General features: G+C 43.6%; 1 protein-coding gene across 1 annotated transcript; it reads left to right on the plus strand.

Moving 5' to 3' along the window:
• The first annotated feature begins 831 nt into the window (after positions 1-831).
• On the plus strand, positions 832-26,805 carry ACAA2 (acetyl-CoA acyltransferase 2). The gene is made up of 10 exons (XM_058170950.1): positions 832-971; positions 11,728-11,894; positions 13,341-13,469; positions 14,520-14,636; positions 15,880-16,027; positions 17,883-18,058; positions 18,982-19,111; positions 21,424-21,494; positions 23,909-24,063; positions 26,374-26,805. Exons 1-10 carry the CDS (start codon positions 956-958, stop codon positions 26,456-26,458), a joined length of 1,194 nt encoding a protein of 397 aa, XP_058026933.1. The 5' UTR covers positions 832-955; the 3' UTR covers positions 26,459-26,805.

The raw sequence follows: 26,805 nt of genomic DNA on the forward strand, positions 1-26,805 counted from the left end.
TATGGAGTTGCAAACAGGTGAAACTTCCCGTCTCACGCATCCTCCGCAGCAGGACCCAGTTTAGGTCGTTTGAATCCAGCCTTCCCCCAACCTGGAGCTCCGCAAGCTAAGGTGGCCGCCCCTTTCCCCCACCTGGTTGGCCGGAAACGAAAGAAAGCTTATGCAGCCCGAGTCTAGGAGGCCTGGCGAGCCCGCTTGGATTCACAGGCCTTCAGCCTGCGGAAGGCCGCGTTGCCAGGGAGACGGAGTAGTTACAGGAAGCGGCTCGGTGGAAGTCCCGCCCCTTTCTGCGCGTGGCTCCGCCCCCTCGGGCGAGCAAATTGCTCCCCAGCCGAGCCAGAAAGGGGAGCGGGGGGTCGCAGGTCGGCTTTCTCGGGGCAGGCTGGGGGTCCTTTCCTTAAGGCGGCCGCCGTTAGGCCCCCCCCCTCGGGCGCCGAAGAGCCAGACCCGCGCTCCTCTGGCCCACCCCAGCGTTGGACTCCAGGTCCCATCATGCCCAGCCAGGATTAGGCTGGAAGAGGAGTTGCCACCTGCCTTCGTTATCCGATCTCTGAGCGGCTCTCCTAGAACCGCAGCCTGGGCTTGCAGACAGCCGGGACTCCCTCTCCCATCATCCCCAGCCGGCATCCTCCAGACACCCCCAGGTCCAGAGAGGCGTCAAAAATCAGTTCCTCGGTCCAAGTCCAGGTCGAAGCATGCCTCCCCGGCTGGGGATTATGGGGCCCTGCCTCTCTGCAGCCGTCCGCCCATGCCTTGCCTTGCGTTGCCTTGCAGCCCCAGGAACGCCGTTCTCCGGCGGGCGCCGCTGCAGGTCACTCCCCGGCCGAAGAGGAGGGAGGAGTAAGAGGGCGAAGGGCGGGGCGGTGGAAGGGGGGCGCGGCGGGGTTGCGACTCGCCAGCCGAGGATCCCAGCGGGGAAGTCGGTTGGAGAGGAAGCAACCAGCACGCTGCAGCCATGGCTTTGCTCAGAGGTAAGTCAGGGGCCCCACCACTCCAAAAAATGGGGAACCTCCCCCCCCAACTGGTCCCCCTCTTCCTCTTTGGCTTTCATTTTAGGGCAGGGTCTTGCAAAGATCCCCACCTTCCCCCCCCCACACACACACACTCCAGCAGCTGGGAATGATGTACCTTACTTCCCTTGGCTCCAACCTTGGCAACTTTAAGCCTGGGGGACTTCAACGCCCAGCAAAGCTGGCAGGGGAATGGTGGGGGTTGAAAGTCCTCCAGGCTTAAAGTTGCCAAGGAGTTTTGGAGACCCCTCCCTTAATGCTGGGGTCTCCAACCTTGGTCACTTTAAGCCTGGAGAACTTCAACTCCCAGCAAAACTAGCTGAGGAACTCTGGGAGTTGAAGTCCACAAGTCTTAAAAGTTTCCAAAGTTGGAGCCCCCTGCCTTAAAGGACGCCCAGCCCCATGCAGGGAAGAGACGTTTTATGCCTTGCAGTTGCACGGCCTGCGACCCTTCCTCTCGCTTTATTTCACCCCTCCGTTCCCCCAACTTTATCCCGCTGGATTCCCAGTGAGACGGAAAAGTGGGAAAAAAACCTGCAAAACGTGGGTGACATGTTGATCCCCGACCAAGACTAGGTTTAGGCAGGAGGGGAGCTGGTTACTACTACCTGCCATATATATATAGCTTTTGTCTTTCCAAAGGGTGACTTGCTGGCGTGTGGAAATAAAATTGTTTTCCCTCGATTTTTCTTGCAGTTCTTCGGGTTGACTTTGTCCTCTCAGAGAATGCAAAGTTAATTTGGGATTATATTCATCGAGACTGATTTGCAATTCACTACTTTAGGTGAATGCACTGAAGTAGTAGTGTGAAGCCAGCAGTAAGGAGTGGGTAGAGAGGCTAGTTGACACTTCTGCCGTTTTGTTGAATGAAGGAATGAAACACCCTTCTAACCTGGAAACAAAAATATTTTGAACTTGGTGATATTTTTTTATACAAAAAAAAAAAAATTCCACTAAAAATATATCAGGCATTGTTGGTGTCTACGTTTATTTAGTGACTTTAAGTGACTAAAAAGTCAAAGTCAATGACGACACTATAATAGTTCAAAAACCAATCGAAGCTCTTTAATTTTTAAGCAGATTTATTAGATAAGAAACTCTGTGAACATTACTTTGTGTTAGACATTTCAAATGGAACCTTTTTTCCCCCAAACTCATGAGTCCAGTTCACAGTATATGAAACTGGGGAATAGTAGCTCTAGGTGAAAAGTATTATTTAAAAGCAGAGAAATTAAGAGATTGTTTCAGAATTACAAATGAAAGGAAATACTTGAAAGCAAGTCAAAGTCCTCCAGATGTTGTTTAACTTCCAGTAGATGATATAGTGTATAGTGACAGATTCTCATAGCTGGAGGACTTTGTCCCAACTTCCCATTGCAATACCTAATGAGTATTGTGCAACAATTTTGTAATACTACAGTTCTAGAGCACTTTGAAAAATATTCCGGCAGAATTGTGTGGGTAGGGAGTTCTTTAAATTCTCAAAATGTATAGATGTGTGCATAGGAAGGGCATTACCGCATTTGTTATTTATTTGACAGCAAGCGAGGCATTTTGATTACTTATTTAACCACAAAGAAAGGAGTTGCTGAGAATGGTACCAAGGCTTATTTGTAAAGTACAGGTAGTCCTTGACTTACAGCCATCTGAAGTTACAATGACACTGGAGAAAAAATGATTGGTCCTCACACTTACAACCATCACTGCATTCCCCAAGATCACATGATCCAAATTCAGGTGCTTGGCAACTGGCATGTATTTAGGATAGTTGCAGTGTTCTGGGGGGGGGGGGAGGGGGGTGTCATGTGATTGCTATTTATGACCTTTCCAGCAAGCTTTCAATAAGCCTTGTCTTTCTGTGTCCTTGTCTTGTAATGAATTTGATTGAGCAACTGAAGGCCAAATAAGAGTAGATAAACCTAACACTAAGTTGTGGCCTCCTTTCTAGTCTGGCATGTCTCAGCAAGTAGCAGTATCTGCCCAATCTTATCTGGGCTTAGAACAGTGGTGAAATCTGAACCGGTTTACTACCGGTTCACTCGCTGCGCTTGTGCGCTGCGTGGATGCATGCACAGGGGCACACCACTGCACCAAATGCGAGGTGCGTGCGCATACAGTGCACGCCAAAAAGAGGCATGGGGTAAGTAAAACAGCACGAGGGTGAGTGATCAGCTGTGGTGCACGGTTTTTTTTTTACTTTTAAAAGCATTTTTTTACAACCTATTTAGCCGAATAGGTTGTAAAAAATGCTTTTAAAAGTAAAAAAAAAGGCTCTGACAATCACACGGCTCAGCTGTGATCGTCACAGTCTCTTTTTTTACCTTTTAAAAGCATTTTTAAAAGAAGCAGCAAGCGGCGATTGGGTGGGCATGGGCGAGTTTTTTTTTTGCTACCGGTTCTCCGAACCACCTGCCGTCATCACTACTGGATCCGCCGATCCTTTCTGAACCGGAAGCATTTCATCCCTGGCTTAGAAGCGAAGGGTTGGGCCTGGTTAATATTTGGGCATCAAAGATTGAAAATCACCTTTGAAGAGGCCGCGGGAAGAGTCAGAAAACTTCATGGTTTCTGTCCATGGAATCGCCAGAAGCTTAGTTCCACCTGGAGACATCTTGAACTTTAACCTTAGCATAATCACATGAAGGATTTTTTTAACACATATAGTTTTCAATTCACCCAAAAAAACTCAGGATTCAGTGCATAATTAACCAAGCGTGGATGTTAGGAAACTTTGGAGTTTAGACTATCACCAGCCTAACTATTGTTAGCATCCCATGGCCTTGAGAAAGAGTTATATAAATAGTCTTCAGCTTAATAACTGGTTGCTTAATACCATTCAGAGTTATAAAGGGCTTGGAAAAAGAGACAACTTGGATTTGTAATGATCCAGGTTTGAAATGCATGATCATGTGACCCCATTCTGGGGGCTCAGTCACCGCCTCCCCCATTGACGGCTGTTTGCAGCATCCCACAGTCACACGACTGCAATTTGCGATATTTTTTTCTGGAAATTGGTATTAAACAGAATGTGCCAGGACTTTTGGCTTGACCCAGTACAGCTTTTTTTACTATCCCATCGGATGCTACATTAAAAAGGAAGAAATTTCTTCTTCAGTTCTGCCATAGTGAAGGACATCTTTATCAGAAAGCTGGGCCCTTCAGCCTTTAGATATTTATGACCCTCAGACTTTAAACTTATGAACAAATATTAGCCGCATCACGTAACCTTTGGAAGCAAACTGGGTTTTGAAAGTGAGATGAACACATATAAACCGGGTTAAGGTATGTTAGGAGCTAGGAAGAATCTAATGGCTTATTTTGGCACATTCATAATTTTGCAAGGTCCCTTCCAACTCTGTTATTCTGTCTATAAATGTATGTAGGTTTAAACCAAAGTACTTTATTTTTCTGCCAATCAGAAAAACAGGTCTCGCTTATTTTTTCCTATCCTCTCTTCTGCATTTGCCCCCGTTAATGACTAGAGGCGAATGAGTTTTGCAATCTAAGCTAGTCAGCTACCTTACCTCCTTAAATATTTATATTTGTGAATGGAATGGCTAGTAATTTTTTTCTCCTAATTTCCTGTGCATATTTTCTTAACCACGCCCCAAAATTAAATCTGATAATATATACTGTGTTTTACGATGTTGAATACTCAAAATTGTTGAGACAGTTGGTCCTCACAATAGTCACATGTTTTGTGGGCTTTTGAGGGAAAGTGACGTCAGAAAAGTGGGTTAAAATGCTTTGTGAGCTACCGTGTTTTCCTAAAAATAAGACCTTGTCTTATATTTTTTTGAACCTTGAAATAAGTGCTTGGAGTTATTAGTATTAGTATTTATTAAATTTCTATACCACCCTTCTCCCGAAGGACTCAGGGCGGTTTACAGCCAACATAAAACAATATATAAACAGAATTAAAGACAATATAAAAATCTAATTCAATTTGGCTAGTACCTATTAAAAATTATTCAAAAAACAATGATAAAACCCCACTTAAAACAATAGTATCTTAGGCCAACCCTGTACGGTGGAATAAAAAAGTCTTGAGCTCGCTTGAGCTTGGGGAGTAATCGTAACTCCAGAGGAAGTTCATTCCAGAGGGTGGGTGCCCCTACAGAGAAGGCTCTCCCCCTGGGGGTCGCCAGCCGGCATTGTTTGGCTGACGGCATTCTGAGGAGACCCTCTCTGTGGGAGCGCACAGGTCGATGGGAGACTATCGGTGGCAGCAGGTGGTCCTGTAAATAGCCCGGTCCTGTGCCATGGAGTGCTTTAAAGGTGGTTACCAACACCTTGAATTGCACCTGGAAGACCACCGGCAACCAGTGCAGCCTGCACAGGAGAGGTGTCACATGGGAACCACGAGTAGCTCCCTCTATCACCCACGCAGCCGCATTCTGGACCAGTTGGAGCCTCCGGGTGCCCTTCAAGGGGAGCCCCATGTAGAGAGCGTTACAGTAGTCCAGGCGGGAAGTGACGAGGGCATGAGTGACCGTGCACAAGGCATCCCGGTCTATGAAGGGGCGCAACTGGCGTATCAGGCGCACCTGATAAAAAGCTCCCCTTGCGACGGCTGTCATATGTTCTTCTAACGACAGCCGAGCATCCAGGAGAGCGTCCAAGTTGCGGACCCTCTCCATAGGGGCCAATGACTCGGCTCCAACAGTCAGCGATGGAACCAGCTGACTGTACCAGGACGCCAGCATCCACAGGTCTTATTATTTTGGGGGGCACGGAGCAAGACGGGGCTCCTCTTGGCGTTTCCAGCTCTGTCTTCCTAACCCTAACCAGAGGAAATGGGGACCAGCTGCACATACGTTTAAATATTTTCGGGGAGGGCTTATTTTGGGAGTGGGAGATTTTAGTGCATGCGCTCAAAATCCCAATTGGTCTTATTATCAAGGGATGTCTAAACACAGTACGTTATTTAGGAAAGGATAGTTCCAGTCGTTTTTTTTTTTTTGTTTTTTTTTTACATTTATATCTCACCCTTCTCCGAAGACTCAGGGCGGCTTACAGTGTGTAAGGCAATAGTCTCATTCTATTTGTATATTTACAAAGTCAACTTATTGCCCCCCCAACAATCTGGGTCCTCATTTTACCTACCTTATAAAGGATGGAAGGCTGAGTCAACCTTGGGCCTGGTGGGATTCGAGCCTGCACTAATTGCAGGCTGCTGTGTTTTAATAACAGGCTATCTTACAGCCTGAGCCACCATGCCTTCTCATGCTTGACATGAGAAGTAAAGTTACTAGTAACTTCAATAAGAATTAGGTAATTTGGACTGACAGGGATGTAATTAAGTATCATGACTATATTTTGTTTCTCAGCCTGAGGCTTCTGCATTAACTATACTCCTGAGGTTGGAGGAATGGAACTCTGAAATTTCTAGTATCAGATTATGCAGCAAACCTCATATAATATAACAGGATCTCCAACCTTGGCAACTTTAAGATTGTGGACTTCAACTCCTAGAATTCCCCAGTCAGTGATGGCTGGGGAATTCTGGAAGTTGATATCCACAATCTTAAAAGTTGCCAAGTTTGGAGACCCCTGCAATAATACATCAGATTGGTCTAGCTCTTGCAAGTCAGAAAATTTAAAGGATTATACATATAGGTAGACCTGATTTATAACCATAATTGAGCCTGGAGTTACAGTTATAAATCGTGTTTGTTGTTAAACAGGTCATCACATGATTGGCCTGATTTTAATAACATTTTATTCTGGTGATCGTTAAAATGAATGCCAGTGTGTGTCATTAAGCAAAACCATTGTCCACAATTGGTGTTTTTTCCCCCCTGAAATTGGAAGTAAATGCTACTCACTGGGAAAAAAAGTACTGTAAATCTCAGTCATGTGACCACAAGACACTGCAAACTGTTCTAAATGCAGGCTGGTTGCCAGTCACACAAAATGTGACCGTGTGACTATACGTACGGATCTGAATGGGGAGAAACAGACTCAAGCTCAATCCCTCCAAGACGGAGTGGCTGTGGATGCCGGCACCCCGGTTCAGCCAGCTGCAGCCGCGGCTGGCTGTGGGGGGCGAGTTATTGGCCCCAACGGAGAGGGTGCGCAACTTGGGTGTCCTCTTGGATGGGCGGCTGTCGTTTGACGATCATTTGGCGGCCGTCTCCAAGAGGGCCTTCCACCAATCGCTTGGTGCGCCAGTTGCGCCTTCCTTGACCGGGATGCCTTATGCACGGTCACTCATGCCCTCGTAACTTCCGCCTGGATTATTGCAATGCTCTCTACATGGGGCTGCCCTTGAAGTGCACCCGGAGGCTGCAGTTAGTCAGAATGCAGCTGCGGGTAATAGTGGGAGCAACTCGTTGCTCCCATGTAACACCTCTCCTGCGCAGTCTGCACTGGCTTCCTGTGGTCTTCCGGTGCGCTTTAAGATTTTGGTCACCACCTTTAAAGCGCTCCATGGCTTAGGACCCGGTACTTACGGGACCGCCTGCTGTTACCGTTGCCTCCCACCGACCCGTGCGCTCTCACAGAGGGCCTTCTCAGGGTGCCGTCCGCCAAACAATGTCGGCTGGCGGCCCCCACCGGACGGGCCTTCTCTGTGGGAGCTCCCACGCTCTGGAATGAGCTTCCCCCTGGTTTACGTCAAGTGCCTGATCTTCGGACCTTTCGCCGTGAGCTGAAAATGCACCTATTTATTCAAGTGGGACTGGCCTAAAATTTTATTGGGTTAAAATTTTATTGGGTTATTTATATTTTAATATTTTAATTCGTTTTAAATCTGGCCACTTTATAATATGTTTGTTTTAATCTCTTTTAATATTGATACTGTGATTTTTTACTTGGCTGTACACCGCCCTGAGTCCTTCGGGAGAAGGGCGGTATAAAAATTGAATAAAATAAATAAATAAATAAATAAACTCAGAGGGAGGGAGGTGCCTAGAATTGCAGCCTCTCTGCATTATCCTCCCATGTCTCTTTAAGGATTTTCCCTACACTGAAAGAATGGGGGCCAGGGTCAATCTTACAATGATAGGAAGATTACATAATTGACAAAGCCAGAAAAAGCCATTTGGACCTTTGACTGCAGAGAAATCTTCAAAACGTATCTCCTACAGTTATTAACCAACTGAACAAATTTACAATTAAAGAAGCTTTAGTTATCAGACCTTAAACCTTTTGATGATTGAAAGGTTAATACCAAGATATCTTAAATTCTGCTGAGTAAGCAGTTGGCAGCCAGTGCAGCTCTTTCATTAAAGACATCAAGCAACCCCTCTACCATATACTGGTTAAGAGCCTTCTAATTCAGTAAAAGATTTCTGGAAAATTCAGAAGCTGGTTCCTTCCTTTGATCTGCCTAATGCACAGATTACCTTTTTTGTCATTTTGATTAGTTCTAATAAAATTGCTTGCGTTTATTATTTGTGCTGTGCTTCTAAAACATCTGTGTAACTTCAAATAAATTTATTTATTTATTTACATTAATGTAAGGCAATAGTCTCATTCTATTTGTATATTTATATACAAAGTCAACTTATTGCCCCAACAATCTGGGTCCTCATTTTACCTACCTTATAAAGGATGGAAGGCTGAGTCAACCTTGACCCTATAAAATACCCAATAAAATTACAATTTAAAATTTAGAGTTTAAAAATCAGGCTGTCTTACAGTCTGAACCACCCACGGCTCAGCTGGAAAGAACACTGATCAAAATACCCTGTTGATGTGGGATTGATAAATTTCCTTTTCAAAAAGCATAGAAAAATAGTGACCACAAATGCTGCCCATTTAGAATAGCAAGATTTAAGACAGGGGTTTCCAAACTTGGCAACTCTAAGATCTGTGGACTTCAGCTCCCAGAATTCATCAGCCAGCAAAGGTTGAGGACTTCAAAGTTCTCAAAGTCCTTCAAAACTTGAGGACTTCAACTCCCAGAATTCCTTAGCCAGAAAAGCTTGAGGACTTCAAAGTCCTTCAAAACTTGAGGACTTCAACTCCCAGAATTCCTCAGCCAGAAAAGCTGGCTGAGGAACTCTGGGAGTTGAAGTCCTCAAGTCTTAAAGTTGCCAAGTTTGAAGACCCCTGATTTAAGAAGACAGCTTGAAGTGTTAAATTTTAAACTATTGAGGAACTAGTCATTTTGGAAGAATATGACCAACTGATCATTTGCATCTTATTAATTAATGTGTGTATTTGGTTCCTCTGATCAGTCAAACAGCACCTCAAGGCCCTGTTGCATACACACAGTCCTTGACTTACAACAGTCCACTTAGTGACCATTCAAAGTTACAACAGCACTGAAAAAAAATGACTTGCAACCATTTTTCACACTTGCAACCACTGCAGCATCCCCATGGTCACATACTGTAATTTACATTCAGATGCTTGACAACTGACTCACATTTATGACCGTTGCAGTGTCCCCCAGGCTCTTGTGATCCCCTTTTGCAACCTTCACTTGATAACTGTGTTAATAATTTAACAACTGCAGCGATTGACTTAACAAATGTGGCAAGGAAAGTCATAAAATAGGACAAAGCGTGCTTAACAAGTTTCACTGAGCAACGTAAATCCTAGGTTCAGTTGTGGTCGTAAATTGAGGACTACCTGTGTTTTTAAATACTGTAAATCTTTCTAAAAACCAGGAAACCCAGTTCACTAAAGTTACTAAAGGCGTTAAAAGGGAAGCTTAAGAACTGCTAAGAGCCCTGTCTGTGAAAGTGCTTCAGATTCAAAGTTGTTGTGCCTCGCTCGCCTCCCCCCCCACCCAGCCGCAGCCTGGCCCCTCTTATCTCCTGCCAGACGCTGATAGTACAGAAGAATGTCCTGGCATGCCTCCAGCCCCCAGCCCTGGCACCATGCCCAGACAAACCGAACAAACAAACCTCCCTCCGATAGCATGTGCGCCTGAAGCCAGCCACGAGCTGGGATTACCAACAGCTGGAGACGAAACGATGCAATGGATAGATCCACGCTTCCGGAGAATGGAGAAGCGACGTCAGCAAAAGGAAGGGAGGGTCAGGCCTGGATAAGTGCTGAGTCATGGAGCCACACCCCATGGCCTATATAAAGGATCTGCTTTCTGGCATTCTCTGAGTCAGGCAAAGTCTAAACTGGATTGCTGAAGTCACACCTTGGATTCCTGCCTGCCCCGAGGACTCTGATAGGACTTTGGCAGAGCTGCAGAGGCACGTTTGATATGGACTTCCCCAACCCGGCCGTCAGAGGAGGAGTGGGACACGACAGAAGTATTGGAGCTTGGAAGCACTTGACATAATGCCCATCTGCACCTTTTTAAAACAGCCATGTCTTTTCCCAGGGGCGCACCATAGCACAACTGTAGAAAAAACCATTCACTTAGTTTAAAGAGTTGCAGCAGGTGATAGGAACATACCTGTGCTTATTCCCAAGTATCAATGGAGATTCTCAGTCATCCAGGTCATGGTTGTCCCAAAGGTGCTTTTTCAAAAGGCAACTGGACTTTCTGGTTTTTCTTTGAAGACGTTTCGCTCCTCATCCAAGAAGCTTCTTCGGCTCTGAGTTGGAGCTGTGTGTGTGTGCCATGTCGTGTTTCAGTAAGAAGTAAACAAAGCCACTTGCGCGTGGTGCACTCTTGCGCACGGCGCACTCTCTCAAAACAATTCTCTGTGCGAAGCGCAGGCGTCTCATAATCGCGTTTCGCCGCACTGTACCGAGCCTTGACGAATCGTCATGTCAAATACAAACATGTCACATCACACGGATTGGATTGGCATCGATTGAATATCAAGATTTACAGATTAGTTTTCAAATATCGAAAAGGAGGACATGTAGGTGTACATTTTTTGAGAGAGGATAGAAGTTACAAAAGAAGGACTGTCCTAAGGAGGACGATTGGTCACCTTAATAATATATTTTATTTTCGTAGTGGTTTTCTTGATTGTTTCAACAGTTAAACTGTATGTTAAGTAGGCAACCTTTGAATCAACAAAATAAATGAATATTGGACTCGATCAGTATTTCTCAAACTAAAGAACTTTAAGATGTGAGGGTTTAACTCCAGAACTCCCCAGCCAGCCATGTTGATTAGGGAATTATGGGAGTTGAAGTCCACACATCTTAAAATTGCTAAAATGGAGAAACACTAATCTAAATGAACCGGGGTAAAATTTGATATAAGGCACTTTCTTATTGTTGTAGGCAGCCTGCGAAGCTGGCAATGGAGTCAGACAGCGATGAGGCAGAGATGCGGCCACGGCAATCGGGGAATGAGGTGCGGACTCCAGAGCCTCCAGAGACTGGCAGTAGTGAGGCAGAGGAACAGGAGGAGCCTGTTCCTAATGCACATATGAGAAGAGCTGCCAGAAGGCAAGAGCAGCTCAAGCAGAGAGGACGACTCGGGAGGAGGGTCAAGAGATGATTGGCCCCTCCCATAAGGCGTAAAACAGACCAGCAACAGCATTTGGGCTTTGCCGGAAAACAACATTGGTAGCTTTGTCTTCTTGCATTTATTTTTGTATTGGTGTCTTCTGAATGTTTGCCAAGAAAGGCCTTTGGCAGTTTGCCTAATTGAACCAAGGTTTGCGATAGGACTGAAGAATTTGTGTTGGGAGGAATTTGCTTTAATTTAGTTGAACTACGCTGGGAATGAAGTAATTCTCAGCTGTTCGAATAAAGTTTGTTTGTTTTTTCCTACTACCTACTTGGGCCTGGGTCACAACACTTACTGCCTTGTATGTGTTCGCCATGTTTTGTCACCTAGGAATATTCATTGTTTCTGCCAAGAGGACTCCATTTGGGGCTTATGGCGGCCTGCTTAAGGACTTCACCGCCACGGATCTTGCCGAGATTGCAGCTCGGTCAGCCTTGTCTGCTGGCAAAATATCTCCAGAAATCATTGACAGCGTGATTGTGGGCAACGTCATGCAGGTCGGTACAACTTGGCAGTTGCCAGCCACCCTAAGCAACACACCATTCCGTGTCTGTTCTTGCTTTGTTGCGCCATTAGAGAGAAATCAGAAATTCATTGGTGGAGCCTTTCCCATTCTATCAGGTCACTCACCAAATAGTTTCTTTTTGGAACATTTGGGTAACTGAATTTACTAGCATTGTAGAATATATTGTCAGTGGGAACATTGCAGAGGTGGGCTGCTGCCATTGTACCGGTTCGGGTGAACCGGTAGTTAAGATTCCACGCAGTTCAGCGAACTGGCAAGTCCCACCACTGGCTGGCCCCGCCTCCACTCGTTTTTCGGCCTGTTTTCCAGGCCGTTTTCTGGCTGTTTTCCAGGCCATTTTCTGGCTGTTTTCCAGGCCATTTCCAGGTCGTTTTTGGGGCTGTTTTCAGGCCCAAACATCTGAAAAATGGCCTGTAAACAGCCGAAAAGGGCCTTGAAAACAGCCCAAAAAATGGGCGGGGGCGGAGCTAGCCAGTGGCGGGATTAGCCCCAACCGGCTGAGTCCTACCTCTGCCTTTGAGGAAAGTGGCCAGGAGGCGGAGCTGGGTATGATGAGTGACCAGTCACATGATCAACCGGCAGGGCCTACCCAGCCAGTTGTTAAGTTATTCAAGTCCCACCACTGGATCACTGTAGCACTACAAGCAATTTTTTTCTTCTTCTTCACAATTGAATTTCTGTTTGACTTTTGCATTAACAATGTGTTTAAACAAAACAAAAAAACCCACTTTCTGAGCTCATTCATCTTTTTTATAAAGAGTAACAGTCTTCCCTAAACAGTCGCAATGAAAGGAGGAAAAGAAAGGTACAGGTAGTGCTCAACTTACAACAGTTCACTTAGTGATCATTTGAAGTTACAAAAGTGGCTTATGACCATTTTCCCCACAACAGTTGTAGCATCCCCATTGTTACATGATCAAGATTCAGATGCTTGGGAACTGACTCACATTTATGACCGTTGTAGGTCATGTGATCCACTTTTGCGACCGTCTGACAATTAAAATCAATGGAGAAACCAGATACACTTAACAACCGTGTTGCTAATTTAACAACTGCCGTGATTCACTCAACAACTCAGGCAAGAAAGTTCGTAAAATGGGGCAAAACTCACTTAACAAATGTTTCAGTTAGCAACAAAAAAATGTGGGCTCAATTGTGGTCGTAACTGGAGGACTACCTGCATACAAGATTCCTCAGTTAGCAACCATGTTCAGCGATTGTTTGAAATTCCAGTGCTGAATTTTATGAGCAGTTCTTGCAGCTGCAATGGTCAACATTGTTGTCACATTCATCTGAGCGTGATTTGCATTTATTCACTTCTACAAATAGTTAGGAAAGTCGGCTTCAACGACACAGCTTAGTTTTTAAGCAGAATTTGCCAGGTGAATGTTCTCTCTTTTTTTTTTCCCCCTTGCAGAGTTCTAGAGATGCTGCTTACCTCGCGCGACATGTTGGCTTACGTGTTGGAGTGCCCGTCCCAGTTCCTGCCTTAACCATCAATAGATTGTGTGGATCAGGCTTCCAGTCTATTGTTAATGGGTGTCAGGTACTAATTCCACTCATTTATTTTGGTCAACCTATTCTCTGTTGCAATTTAGGTTTGTGCATATACTTATTCTGCAACCTGTCACGCAGACTTTGGGATTGTTTGTCTGCTTTTCATCTACATATTTTTTAAAAAAAGTTTTGATCACTCTACTCTTTCAAGGTAAAGAAAAATATGATCTGATAGTTTAGATCAGGAGTCCGCAACCCCCCAGTCTGTGGACTGACACCGGTCCATGACATGCCAGAAACCGGTCCGTGCAAACAAGCGAAGTCCCATCCCTGGGATGCAGGCAGCACACGAAAACATGCACCCTCTCGTCCGTGGAAAAAACACTCCATTGAACCAGTCCCTGGTATCCAAAAGATTGGAGGCCGCTGGTTTACATAGTTACGTGTTTCATATGTACTTTCATATGCGCCACGGTGGCGCAGTGAGAGTGCAGTACTGCAGGTTACTTCTGCAGCCTGCAGTTTGGCAGTTCAAGTCTCACCAGGTTTAAGATTGACTCAGCCTTCCATCCTTCCGAGGTGGGTAAAATGAGGACCCAAATTGTTGGGGGCACTAGGCTGACTCTATAAACCACTTAATGATAAAGGGTCCCCTTGCACATAAATGCTAGTCGTTCCCGACTCTAAGGGGCGGTGCTCATCTCCGTTTCAAAGCTGAAGAGCCAGCGCTGTCCAAAGATGTCTCCGTGGTCAGGTGGCCGGCATGACTAAACTCCAAAGGCTCACGGAACACTGTTACCTTCCCACTAAAGATGGACCCTAATTTTCTAATTGCATTTTTTACGTGCTTTCGAACTGCTAGGTCGGCAGAAGCTGGGACAAGTAACGGGAGCTCACCCCGTTACGCGGCACCAGGGATTCGAACCACTGAACTGTCGACCTTTCGCTCGACAAGCTCAGCATCTTAGCCACTGAGCCACCTATTTTAAACCGCTTAGTGAGGGTTATAAAGCACAGTAAAGTGGTATATAACTCTTAAGTGCTGTTGCTATTGCACATCAATTACGCTTTTCTTTTCTTTCCTCTCCTCTCAAATCAGGAAATTAGCCTTAAAGATTCTGAAGTGGTGCTCTGTGGTGGAACGGAAAACATGAGCCAGACGCCTTTTGCTGTTCGAAATATGCGTTTTGGAACAAAACTAGGAGTTGATCTCCAGGTTAGTGCTTTGCGCCCATCATGTTGTGTTTGCTTTTTTTGTTTGAAACCGGGATATCTCCCCTGAGTCCGTGCCCTGGATCGCATAAAAATACACCAAAGAGAATTAGGTACAGAGGTACAAAGGTACAGATTAACAGAGTTGGAATGGACCATGTAGGTCATTTAGTCCAGCCTTTGCCCAACCAGACCCTACATCGTTTTTGACCGATGGCAGTCCAGTCTCTTCTCGAAAAGCAGTCTGTCCCATTAGATGATACTATATGTACAGTGTAAGGAATAGGTTGTAAAAAAAATGCTTTTAAAAGTAAAAAAACAAGATTGCACGCCACAGCTGATCACCCTCCCGCGTGCTGTTCTACTTACCCCATGCCTCCTTTTGGCGTGTACTGCACGCGCGCACCTTGCATTTGGTGCGTGGGGCATGCGCAGCCAACGAACCGGTCGTAAACCAGTTCGGATTTCACCACTGCCCGAATCCCAGTAGCCTTGCTTGCAAAACAAGAGACAGCACTGCCGGGTTATCTGGGGGAAAAATATTCCCCCAAATTTGGCGGTTTCTTTAATTTTATGTTGAGAAGAGTATTTCTGGCCACTCTCCAAGTTTCTGCTCTTTCTTGTTTTGCGACCGGAGACAAAAAGTACAAATGCAGAGTCTGAAAATCATCTGTAGGGTGGGAAAGCCAATTTAAAGGCATTTCTGCAGATATTCTCATAGTCTTCAAAGCATTTCCCCCCGCCCCATTAATAAGTAACTGTAACATTCAAAACCTTGGATTTTAGGATAGGTGACAAATCCCGCACATACATTTTTCAAGGTACATCCATTTTGAGGATTCTGCGCTTCTTCTAAGAATGTTTTTAAAAAACCCCAGCTTTCAGTGCAATTTTTTGGAGGTTTTTTGGATTTGGGCAATCTTTCCCAGCCTTCTAAAGATCTCATAATTCCCAACTCACATTTGGTCACGCCAGCTCTTCGTTGTGGTGGTTGGTCCCACAAATCTGGAGAGTAGCAGGTGAGGTTTATGGACAGGGATATAACATATTTATGGTAAACCCTTTTGGTTGATAGTCTATGTTAGCATTTTTCAACTTTGGCCACTTTAAGATGGGTGGACTTCAAGTCCCAGAATTTGCAAAGAATTTGCAAAACTGGCTGTGGAATTCTGGGACTTGAAGTCCACCCATCTTAAAATGCCCAAACACAAGCCTATAACATGATTCTGTTCCTTCTTTTCTGGCAGCTGGAAGACATATTGTGGTCCGGTCTAACCGATGCACATATCCAGACTCCTATGGGTGTCACAGCTGAAAATCTTGCTGCAAAATACAACATTACAAGGGAAGAGTGTGACCGCTACGCCTTCAAGACACAACAGAGGTGGAAAGCTGGTCAGTAAACACATTTTAATAATATGCAAGAGCACCGATCTTCTTCCAATGGAGACTTAATTCTCACAGCAGCTGATGAGTTGACATCTCGGCTGTGTTTCTTAAAACTCAAGTTGAAGATTAGGTTGATGGGATTATCTTTGATGAGGGAAAACTAGGCATTAGATAAAAACAGAGCAGAAACGGTTTCCCTTGGCATCAATATGTGAGGGGAATACCTTTTAACCAACAGCGATGTGTTATTAGATTTAGATGGGGTATCACATGTCCATGTGAAACCTAAAACATTTTGTCTCATAGTCTCATTTGATTGAATTGAATTGGGTTTTTAGCTGCTATAGTTTCCGGAAGAGTGATCCTCTAGAGAAGGAGAAGCACACTCTAGTTTTGGGGTTTGGATCTTGGAATTCTCACTCGAGATACTAATGATGAGGCTCACATTTTTCTACATTGGACACATTATCTCAGGGCAGTGGTGAAATCTGAACTGGTTTGCTACTGGTTTGCTGGCCACGCATGCGCATTGCGCACCAAGCGTGTATTGCACGTGCATGCACATTTTACACCAAAAGGAGGCTTGGGAAGGTAAATAGAACAGTGGGGGGGAAATCAGCTGTGGCGCATGATCTTGAGAACCTTTTTAAAAACTTTAAAAGTATTTTTTACTAGTAAAAATGCTTTAAAAAAGTGAAAAAGTAAAAAAAAAGGCTCAGACAATCACAGCTGTGCCGCATGATCATCGGAACCTTTTTTTTTACTTTTTTGAAGAATTTTTTTACTACCTACGCCCGAACCTGTAGTAAAAAAAAATGCTTAAAGAGTAAAAAAAAAAAAAAAAGTTCCGACGATCAGCTGAGCGACGTGTGATTCTCGGAACTTTTTTTTAACATGTTTTTACTACCAGTTCAGCGAACCAGTAGCATTTTTTGCTACCGGTTCAGGGGAACCGGCCCAAATCAGTATCATTTCACCCCTATCTCAGGGGTGTCAAACTCAATTTCATTGAGGACCACATCAGGGCTGTGATTGACCTCCCGGGGGGGGGGGATGGGTGGGTGTGGCCAACTTGACGCCACTCCCTAAACTGCTGGCATGTTTCCTCTTTGCATTGGGTAGACCAGGCCGAAGCAATGTGGGTAGACCGGGCTGAAGCAACTCAAGCTGGCCCCTTAACATTTTCCAGGACGGTCCCATGAGCCAGATCTGACCGCATCGCGGGCGGAATCCAGCCTACGGGCCTTGAGTTTGACACCCCTGCATTATCTGAAGACCTACCTCTCTGGAGAAAGACTCTAATGCTGGGAAGGTAGAAGGACAGAGAAGAAGTGGATGACCAGCAGCAAGCAACAACATATACATAAACATAAATATAAACAAGCAGCATATAAGGGGCGTGCATAAGAGCACAAAAGTGCCTACCGTTCCTGTCCTATTGTTCCCTTTATTATATCCAATTAATATAGTTGATGCATATTTTTAATTATATATATATATATTCTTCTAGATATGCTGTTTTATCTATGACATTTGTTTGTGTATACTGTTGTGACAAAAAGAAATTTTAAAAAAAAAGCTGATAGAGTGGGCCAACTCCCCACAGGACAACTTATTGTAGAGCAATTCAACAATTCAATTTAAATATTCAAAATGATTTTAAAAATTACTTTAACTTTGTCATTCACATTTCATTTTATCCCTCCTTTTACATCCTTCCTTCAGTGATTCCATTCCACCATTTTTTCGATCTTAAGTGTAACTCTCGTCCTGTGGCGAGTTGTCCCAGCAGCAAGTTGGCCTGAGCTGACCGTCGATGGCCACCTCTGACATTTTGGTATTGATTTTTTTACATTCGTAGCTCAGGAAGCCGGACGTTTTAAGGCTGAGATGGCCCCCATTGAAGTGAAAGTTAAGAAAACTAAACAGATCATGGAACGCGATGAACATCCCCGGCCGGAAGTGACATTGGAGCAACTGGGAAAACTCCCTACAGTCTTTAAGAAGGATGGCACCGTCACAGCAGGGAACGCCTCGGTGAGCCTCCGCCTTCTCCAGGAACAAGAAAACATTTATCCTGTTTCCCCCAAAATAAGACATCCCTTGATAATAAGCCCAATCGGGCTTTTGAGCGCATGGCAATAAGGCCAAGCGCTTATTTCAGGGTTCAAAAAAATATAAGTCAGGGTCTTATTTTCGGGGAAACACGGTAGTAGTTTTTCATTCACCATATTAGAAGTCCGGATTGAAATTTTCCTGAAGCTGCAGTCCAATTGCTAAACTCTTTGTAATAACATTTAGCAATAACGTTTAGGCTTGTATAACGCCCCATAAGGGATACGGTGGCTCAGTGGCCAAAACGCTGAGCTTGTCTATTGAAAGGTCGGTGCACACTGGGAACGGGCTCCAGCCGTTCCTCTGCCTCGCTGCTGTCTAACTCCCTCTCTGCCTCCAACGCAGAGCCCTCGTCTGAGCTTTCCCCAGCCTCCAGGACTGGCCCAAGTTCCACCCCGACCTCCTCACTGTCCGACTCTGCTGCCCGCTCTGCTGGCTGCCGGCGGGCCACAACACACCCAAGTGTCCACAGCTCAACCCTCAGCTACAAATAGCCTCTTCGATTGAAACTTTCACATTTGACTTATATCGGGATTTTAATCAATACACTCCAGTCGAAGACTTGATGGATTTATTTTATTTTTCAGTTTTGATTTTATGCTACAGTGCTATAACCTCATCCATCTTTCCTTAACCTATGCCCTTCCTAAGACATCGGGAACTGGAGTTTCTGAAATTCCTGGTCATTACAGGCAACATCCAGGCACACTGAAAAGATGCCACATTGGAGAGTATAAACTGTCTGATAACATCTTCTTACCAGTTCAGACTCAATGTGACTCCGTTGGTACGTTCTTCGGTTTTTATTTTCCCAAGCCTTGACGCCTGGTGTTCTTCTGTTGTAGGGGGTGAGCGATGGGGCAGGAGCTGTGATCCTAGCAAGTGAAGATGCCATAAAAAAGCACAACCTCTCTCCTTTGGCTAGAATTGTTAGTTATCACGCAGTTGGGTGCGATCCTAACATCATGGGGATTGGTAAGTGACATCGGAGATTCTTTCCTGCTGATCAGTCGAAGTTTTTCCCATCTCATGCATAGACAATCTTGTAATTCCCCATTTGCAGGTCACAGCATGAAAGCTGGACTAGCTTTGTGGAGTCCTTGGGGCTCTCTGAGCTTGGTTGTTTGCTTACAGATGTTTGCAAGTAAATAACCAAGCTCAGACAGTACTACAGCCTCCTCAGTTCAACTCTGTGCTATACAGTAGTGGGCAAAATTGTGGAAACCTTTTGGGAAAAGTGTATTTTCGAGGTTTGATGGCTAATAACATCACTTTTTACGGAGTTCCAAGATAATCATATTCCACTGCTGGAATGGCCTGGGAATAGCCCAGCCCTAACTTAACCCAGTTGAAAGTCTATGGAGCCGACTAAAGAAACTTGTTAGTCAGAAGCGACCCAGCAATAAAGTCCCGTTAATAGAAGCAATCATTCAATCTTGGATTCACATGATAACAGCTGCAGAACTAGAAGATTCGGTTCACTCCATGGGAAGTTGTCGTAAGGCCGTAATTCATTCTAAAGGTTACCCAACAAAGTATTAATTGACGTGATAATTTTTGTATATCTCGTTTTTTCTATGGTGATAATTTTTGTATATCTCATTTTTTTCTACGTGTTTCACTTCTTTATAACTGCTATTCTAATAGCAAATCCTTCATAAAAGTTATTTTATGCATTACATTCTTGATTAAATTATCTTTCCATTGATAAATAATTTTATGGTACTACTCAGTGGTGGGATTCAAATAATTTAACAACCGGTTTATTATTTATTTATAAATAAATAATCTGTCCTAATGATTTCTTCCAACAAGCAGTTCATCAAACAGGTCAGAAAGTTAACAACCGGTTCACCCGAAGTGGTGCGAACTGGCTGAATCCCACCACTGGTAATAATCCCCCAAAAATGGTGCTATTAGCTAGTTTTAGAAAATACACTTTTCTCAAAAGGTTTCCACAATTTTGGGCACTACTGTAAATATTTTCTTCTGTTGGTCTGGTTTATTTGCAAGTGTATATAGCCAGATGCAGTTTGATTTTTTTTTCTTAGTTTACAGTTTCATCCAAATAAGTAAAAAAAATATTAAGTCAGAAAAAAGGTTAATAAAAGTAGGTTATTGCTGTGCAGGAAAAGAATGCTCCTGCTGAAGTTTGTATATCTTTAATATAGTTTAGTTGGGGACTCAGACACCATAAAAAGGGAGTTTGCAGAATTCAATGGTAAATAAATAGAATAGAATAGAATAGAATTTTTTATTGGTGTGTGATTGGACACACAAGGAATTTGTCTTGGTGCATATGCTCTCAGTGTACATAAAAGAAAAGATACGTTCATCAAGGTACAACATTTACAACAGGTGATAAAATAACTAAATAAAATAATAAAATAAAATAAATAGGTGATAAAATAACTAACCCCAGTGACCAGTTCTTACTGTCATAATCCAGGTGCTGCCCAGTGGTTATATATTCAAAGGGTGTTGGAGATGGTTTTTCAAGGGTGTGAAAATTTCTCTCTAACGTTGGAATTGTGAACAGAAGATTATCTGAATTCTACTTGTTCTGGTTATCCAGATAATTTGGACGTCTCCTTTGTTACCAATTGATCAGCAAATATTAAGTGTGGAAAGATCTTAGGAAGGAGATCAGCTGGGCAAAATGCAAAATTCTGGGCTCTGGGTTTTTTTCCTTATTGGTGCAGGTATGGCGGAGGTGCTCAGGTAGTATCTGCCCCGAATGGTTTGACAAGCAGACAGGAACATCTTAATTCTGAAGCAGAATTCCAGTGGGCGGGGGGTGGGAAATATTCCAACCAGGTTTTTATCTTTTTCTTTTGCATGAAAAGAAATTAACTGCAACCAGCTATCAGGTCCTTCAAATAATACTTTGCTTTCAGATATATAGATTTTCTTTGTGTTGCCAACTTACAGTAATTTTGTAAGTCCCTCCCATTTGATATTTAATGAAATTAGGCATATAAATCTAATACTACTCTCCTAGAATAGATTTTCTTTGTGTTGTCAATTTACAGTAATTTTGTAAGTCCCTCCCATTTGATATTTAATGAAATTAGGCATATAAATCTAATACTACTCTCCTAGGGTCACACTGAAAGCTATGCTTTACTGGCATTTTTTGGAGGTACAGCCTGGAGGCTAGAGAATGGTTTCCTGCTTGAGCAGGGGGTTGGACTAGAAGACCTCCAAGGTCCCTTCCAACTCTGTCATTCTGTTAAGGAATGGGCCACCCTCCATTTTTTGCTTACACTTGTATGTTTCTGACATAGGTCCTGTGCCTGCTGTTACTGAAGCCCTCAAGAAAGCTGGCCTTTCTTTGAAAGACATGGATTTGGTTGAGGTAATGGCCGCTCAGCGAAATGCAGTCATTAAGCAAATGCATGGGTTATTAACGGGGGAGTAATAGGTGGGTGGGTGGGTGGGTGTTGCAGCATCATAAGGGATGTTGCAGTGGCCCTAACTTCAAACTTGAGTTGTGAGTAGCTTTTGGGCATGGGTCTGTCGTAACTTCGAGTGGTCATTAAGCGATCACTTGTAAATTAAGGACTAGCCATAATTATTCAGTGTGGAAAGAAGAATTTTTTTTATTTTAAAAGTTTTTTATTTTTTATTTTTCTTATACACATATTATAAATGTACATTTTCTTATTCATAGATAATCATACATATTCTCTCTAAAGAAAGCACAAAAATAAAACTTTTTAATTACCTTTGGAGTTGCTCTTCTACCCTTTCTTTCCCTTCGTTTTACAACAAACCTTCTTCTCTTTTCCCTCCTTCCTTCTCCTTTCCTACCTTCTTCCTCCTCCTCTCCTTCCTCATACCTACTTCCCTTTCCTCTCTCCCACTTCTCTTCTCTTTCCCTCCTTTCTCACCTTCTCTCCTACTCTTATCCCCTAACTTATCTTCCTCTCCTCCTTCCTTCCATCCTTCTTCTTGATTTTAAAATTTTTAATTTGTTTTTATGGGTTTTAAATTTTTGTAAATTTTTTATAGGGTGTTATTATATTCTAAATTTTCGGCCAATTGAATAAGTTTTTTAAGGGGTGTTCTTAATATTATATGTATTGTTTTTCTTTGTATTTTTATTCTGGCTGTGCACCGCCCTGAGTCCTTCGGGAGAAGGGCGGTATACAAATTAAAATATTATTATTATTATTTCTCCTTCACTTCCTCTATCTTACCTTCTATTCCTCTCTTCTTTCTTTCTTCCTTGTTGTATATTATTTCCCTTGTTTGGTAGCCGAGCAACTCCAAAGAAGAATTCTGAATGGCCTCTCTCAATATGTGTCAAGAGTACCCATATTAGTTCATTAGGGCTATCGTTTTGAAAACAGCTTTTAAACTTTAGGGCTAAGTTTTCCCATCACCAAATAAATGTTGGAGTCCGAGCTTCCTTAGGACAGCTGACCTGTCTTACAGCAGGGGTCCCAACTTAGCAGACGAGCGGAGGGGGGATTGTTCCACGCAAGAGGCAGGCAAACGCACAAGTGCAACTCCATTTATGCCAGCAGTGGACATCCGTGCCTTCCGTTTGTGCAAATGGAGCACGTGTGCATGCGCTCACCTGCTACTTGTGCAAGTGGGGATTCGCACACGCTTGCCTGCAGATCATGTGATCACCGCAGAAGGTGATCACATGACCCCAACATGCAACTATGATAATAAACGCATGCCGGTTGCCAAGTGCTCAAATTTTGATCACGTGCTCACCATGGGGATGCTATGAGAGTCATAAGTGGTCATTAGGATCAAATATTAGAAAAATGATTGATTTGTAACTAAAGGGTTTAATTTGGAGGAAGTAATGAGAGAAGGGGGGGAGGAAAAAAAGGAGCTGATTAATGATTAGAGTTCAGGGCAAAAGGTAAGATTAGTTATACAATACAAATAAAGAAAAGAAAATGAAAATTAGAGAGAAAAAACATTAAGGCAGAAAGTGAAACATATAAAGAGTGTTGGGAGATAACTAAAAGTTGTATAAATTTGGAACCTGGCCAATACTTTTTTCAGAAAAAATGCATTGTATGTTTGTTTGTGTGTGTGTGTGTGTATGTTTGTTAAAAAATGAACAACTTTTTTAAAAAAAGAGTCATAAGTGCAAGGACCGATTGTGAGTCCATTTTTCAATGCCATTGTAACTTTAAACGATTGCTAAATGAACGGTTATAAGTCAAGGACTATCTCTATAGAACGAACAGCTATTTGACCATTCTTGAAAATGATGCATTAGGGCTTATTTTCCAGTTGGGTCTTATTTTGGGGGAAATACGGTACTAGATGCACCCATCTGGCTGACAATCTTAACTGGGGCTTATTTTGGGGATGGGGCTTATATTACGAGCATCCTGAAAAAAACCATGCTAGGACTTATTTTCCGGTTGGGTCTTATTTTTGGGGAAATACGATACTAAATGCACCCATCTGGCTGATAATCTTAACTGGGGCTTATTTTAGGGGAAGGGCTTATATTACAAGCATCCTGAAAAAAATCATGCCAGGACTTATTTTCCGGTTGCGTCCTATTTTCAAGCAAACAGGGTACTTCCAGTCAGTTCTACCCAGTATATGATCCTGGTGGATTGGGGGTTTTTAACATACAGTTTTCATCTCTGATCTCCCCTGTCCCCAAGGAAAGCTGCATTCCCCGTTTTTTCCAGATACGAGAACCAGCGTTGAGGATAATTCTAATCAGCAAATCACAGCAGCCCCAGTCTGAGATATTTCTAACGTGCCTATTTGGTGCTTTTCCAGGTTAATGAAGCATTTGCACCGCAGTACTTATCTGTGGAAAAGGTTCTGGGTCTGGACCCCGAGAAGACCAACGTCAATGGAGGCGCCATTGCTTTGGGTCACCCTCTGGGAGCTTCAGGCTCCAGGATCACGAGTCATCTGGTTCACGAACTAAGGTGGATAAACACACAAAACAAACTTTTTTCCTTTTGTTTCTTCTTAATATTCTGGAAAGAATGTTCGCAGAGATTGTAACTGAGTCACTGTGGCTTTGCGGTAGAAAACAGATTGCGTCCATTATTTTTTTGCGAAAGAGATCAAGTTCACTCCCTGACAGCTCAGCGAAAAGTAAGAGGAAGGGGAGATATAGATTAAAAGGGCTATGTACCTTCTATCCCGGAGACTTGTAAGCTAGTCAGAATTAGACACTCTGATGAAAAACAGGGCTGCTCGCTTTGTGTTCCTACTGCAGACTGAGACATTTGAAACATGCAGAGAGAATCAAGGTCATTTGAAATGTTAGTACCGCTTTGTACTACCTTGGTAAAACCACATTTGGAATACTGCATCCAGTTTTGGTTGCCACGATTTAAAAAAGATGTTGGGACTCTAGAAAGAGCGCAGAGAAGAGCAACAAAGATGATTAGGGGACTGGAGGCTAAAACATAGGAAGAACGGTTGCAGGAACTCGGTATGTCTAGTTTAATGAAAAGAAGGACTAGGGGAGACATGATAGCAGTGTTCCAACATCTCAGGGGCTGCCACAAAGAAGAGGGAGTCAAACTATTCTCCAAAGCACCTGAGGGCAGAACAAGAAGCAATGGGTGCAAACTAATCAAGGACAGAAGCAATTTAGGACTAAGGAGAAATCAATAAGTGGAACAACTTGCCTGCAGAAGTTGTGAATGCTCCATCACTGGAGGTTTTTAAGCAGAGATTGAAGAACCATTTGTCTGAAATGTCATAGGATCTCCTGCTTGAGCAGGGGGTTGGACTAGAAGACCTCCGAGGTCCTTTTGAACTCTGTTATTGTATTACGTTCTATCTATAAGTACCATCACTTTACTATGGTGATGGCTGGTTGAATATACAAACTGTTCAGTGAGTGAAACCCTTCATTTGATTATCTCCCAAAATAAAGAATTTGTAGGCAATTTCGTTTTGAAAATTGAGTTTTTGGATGCTTGCTTTCAAAACGTATGTGCCTATCTTTTGCAGTCTCTTATAATTCTAACCGATCACAAATCACTGTTTTTTTTTCCTTAATCATCCCAAAAACCGCTTGCAGGAATTCTGTCTGCAAATGTAACCTTACTCTAAGAACAGTTAGATTCTTGAATAGTCGAGTACAGTGATGGCTAACCGTTTTGCCATCGCGTGCCAAAAGCAGCGGGAGTGGGGGGGGTGCGCGCATGCATGCCCACACTCATAATTTAATGCGCACCCACCCCGCTCATGACCCCCACGCTCCCCACCCGTTTGGCACACAATGGCACAGTGGGCCCGGTAGGCCGTTTTTCACCCTCCTCAGGCTCTAGAGGCTTCCAAGCCTTCCCCACTTTCCTAGAGGCCCTCTGGAAGCCAGAAACAGCCTGCTTCCCGACTTCTGGTGGATCTGGAAGGCCCAATAATCAGCTGGCTGGCACGCGCATGCGCACTGGAGCTGAGGCAGGGCAACGCTCGCATGCCCACCGATACGGCTCTGTGTGCCACAGGTCTAATATCTCTTTAACTTTCTGAAAACTGGCAAATATTCTCTATTTTGCCTGAAAATTCCGCCCCATTGAGTTAAAAAAAGCATTTTAAAAAGCCACAGCCACTTGTGACGCTCCCATGTCAGTCATTAGAAACTCTGAGCTGAATCAAGCAACCTTTGATTCAGTTTGAGGCAAAGCCAACTATTCTCTAAATCCTTGAAACCCGATTCAACAGATTCATATCATTTTTAGGCCTTTGAAGCGGTTTTCCCAGCCCTGTTGAAGTGTTGCCACCCGATAATGTGCATTTTCTCCATCACTTTGGAGTCTTTTTAGATTCCAAAGTGGTGGATAAATTAAAAAAAAATTCAGTCCAGCTGATTTGAAATGTAGAATCAATTATGGGGTAATCCTAATGTGGGATTTGAAGATTACAGATTAACAGAATTGGAAAGGACGTTGTATGTCATCTAGTTCAACCCCCTGCCCAAGCAGGAGACCCTACATCGGGGTGAAATCCAGCAGGTTCTGACAGGTTCTGGGGAACCGGTAGCAGAAATTTTGAGTAGTTCAGAGAACTGGCAAATACCACCTCTGGCTGGTCCCAGAGTGGGGTGGGAATGGAGATTTTGCAGTATCCTTCCCCTGCCACGCCTACTAAGCCATGCCCACAGAACCGGTAGTAAAAAAATTTGAGTTTCACCGCTGCCCTACACCCTTTCTGACAGATGGCAGTCCAGTCTCTTCTTGAATCTTGTTTGTAATTGCTATTCTCTTGGTTTGTTGTAGGCGCCGTAAAGGCAAATACGCCGTGGGTTCTGCCTGCATCGGAGGTGGCCAAGGCATAGCTGTCGTCATTGAGAATATTGCCTGAAGGACAAGCTAGAGGCTGCTAGGATTTAACCCTGCATTCTCTGCTAACTGTTACACAACCAATTGAAGAAATGAGAGAGAGAGAGAGAGAGGGAGGGAGAATTACAATTGTCCTTTTGTGCTCCGATTGGTAATAATCTAGTCTAAAGTGAAGGACTAGGCTAACATCTGTTTTTTAGAGAAAGTAACAAGCTAACCTTCAACTGATGGTGTGGATTTGTCCCTAATTTTTATTGATCCATTACCTCCCACTGAATTTAATTTTGATTTTTTTTAATAAAAAATGTTATTGGAGAAATGTTTAGCAGCCAACAATTTGAGCCAAAATGAACCTAGAGCACGACGTTT

This window comes from Ahaetulla prasina, chromosome 2, assembly GCF_028640845.1.
Source record: "Ahaetulla prasina isolate Xishuangbanna chromosome 2, ASM2864084v1, whole genome shotgun sequence".
In the NCBI taxonomy this organism is placed as follows: Eukaryota; Metazoa; Chordata; class Lepidosauria; order Squamata; family Colubridae; genus Ahaetulla; species Ahaetulla prasina.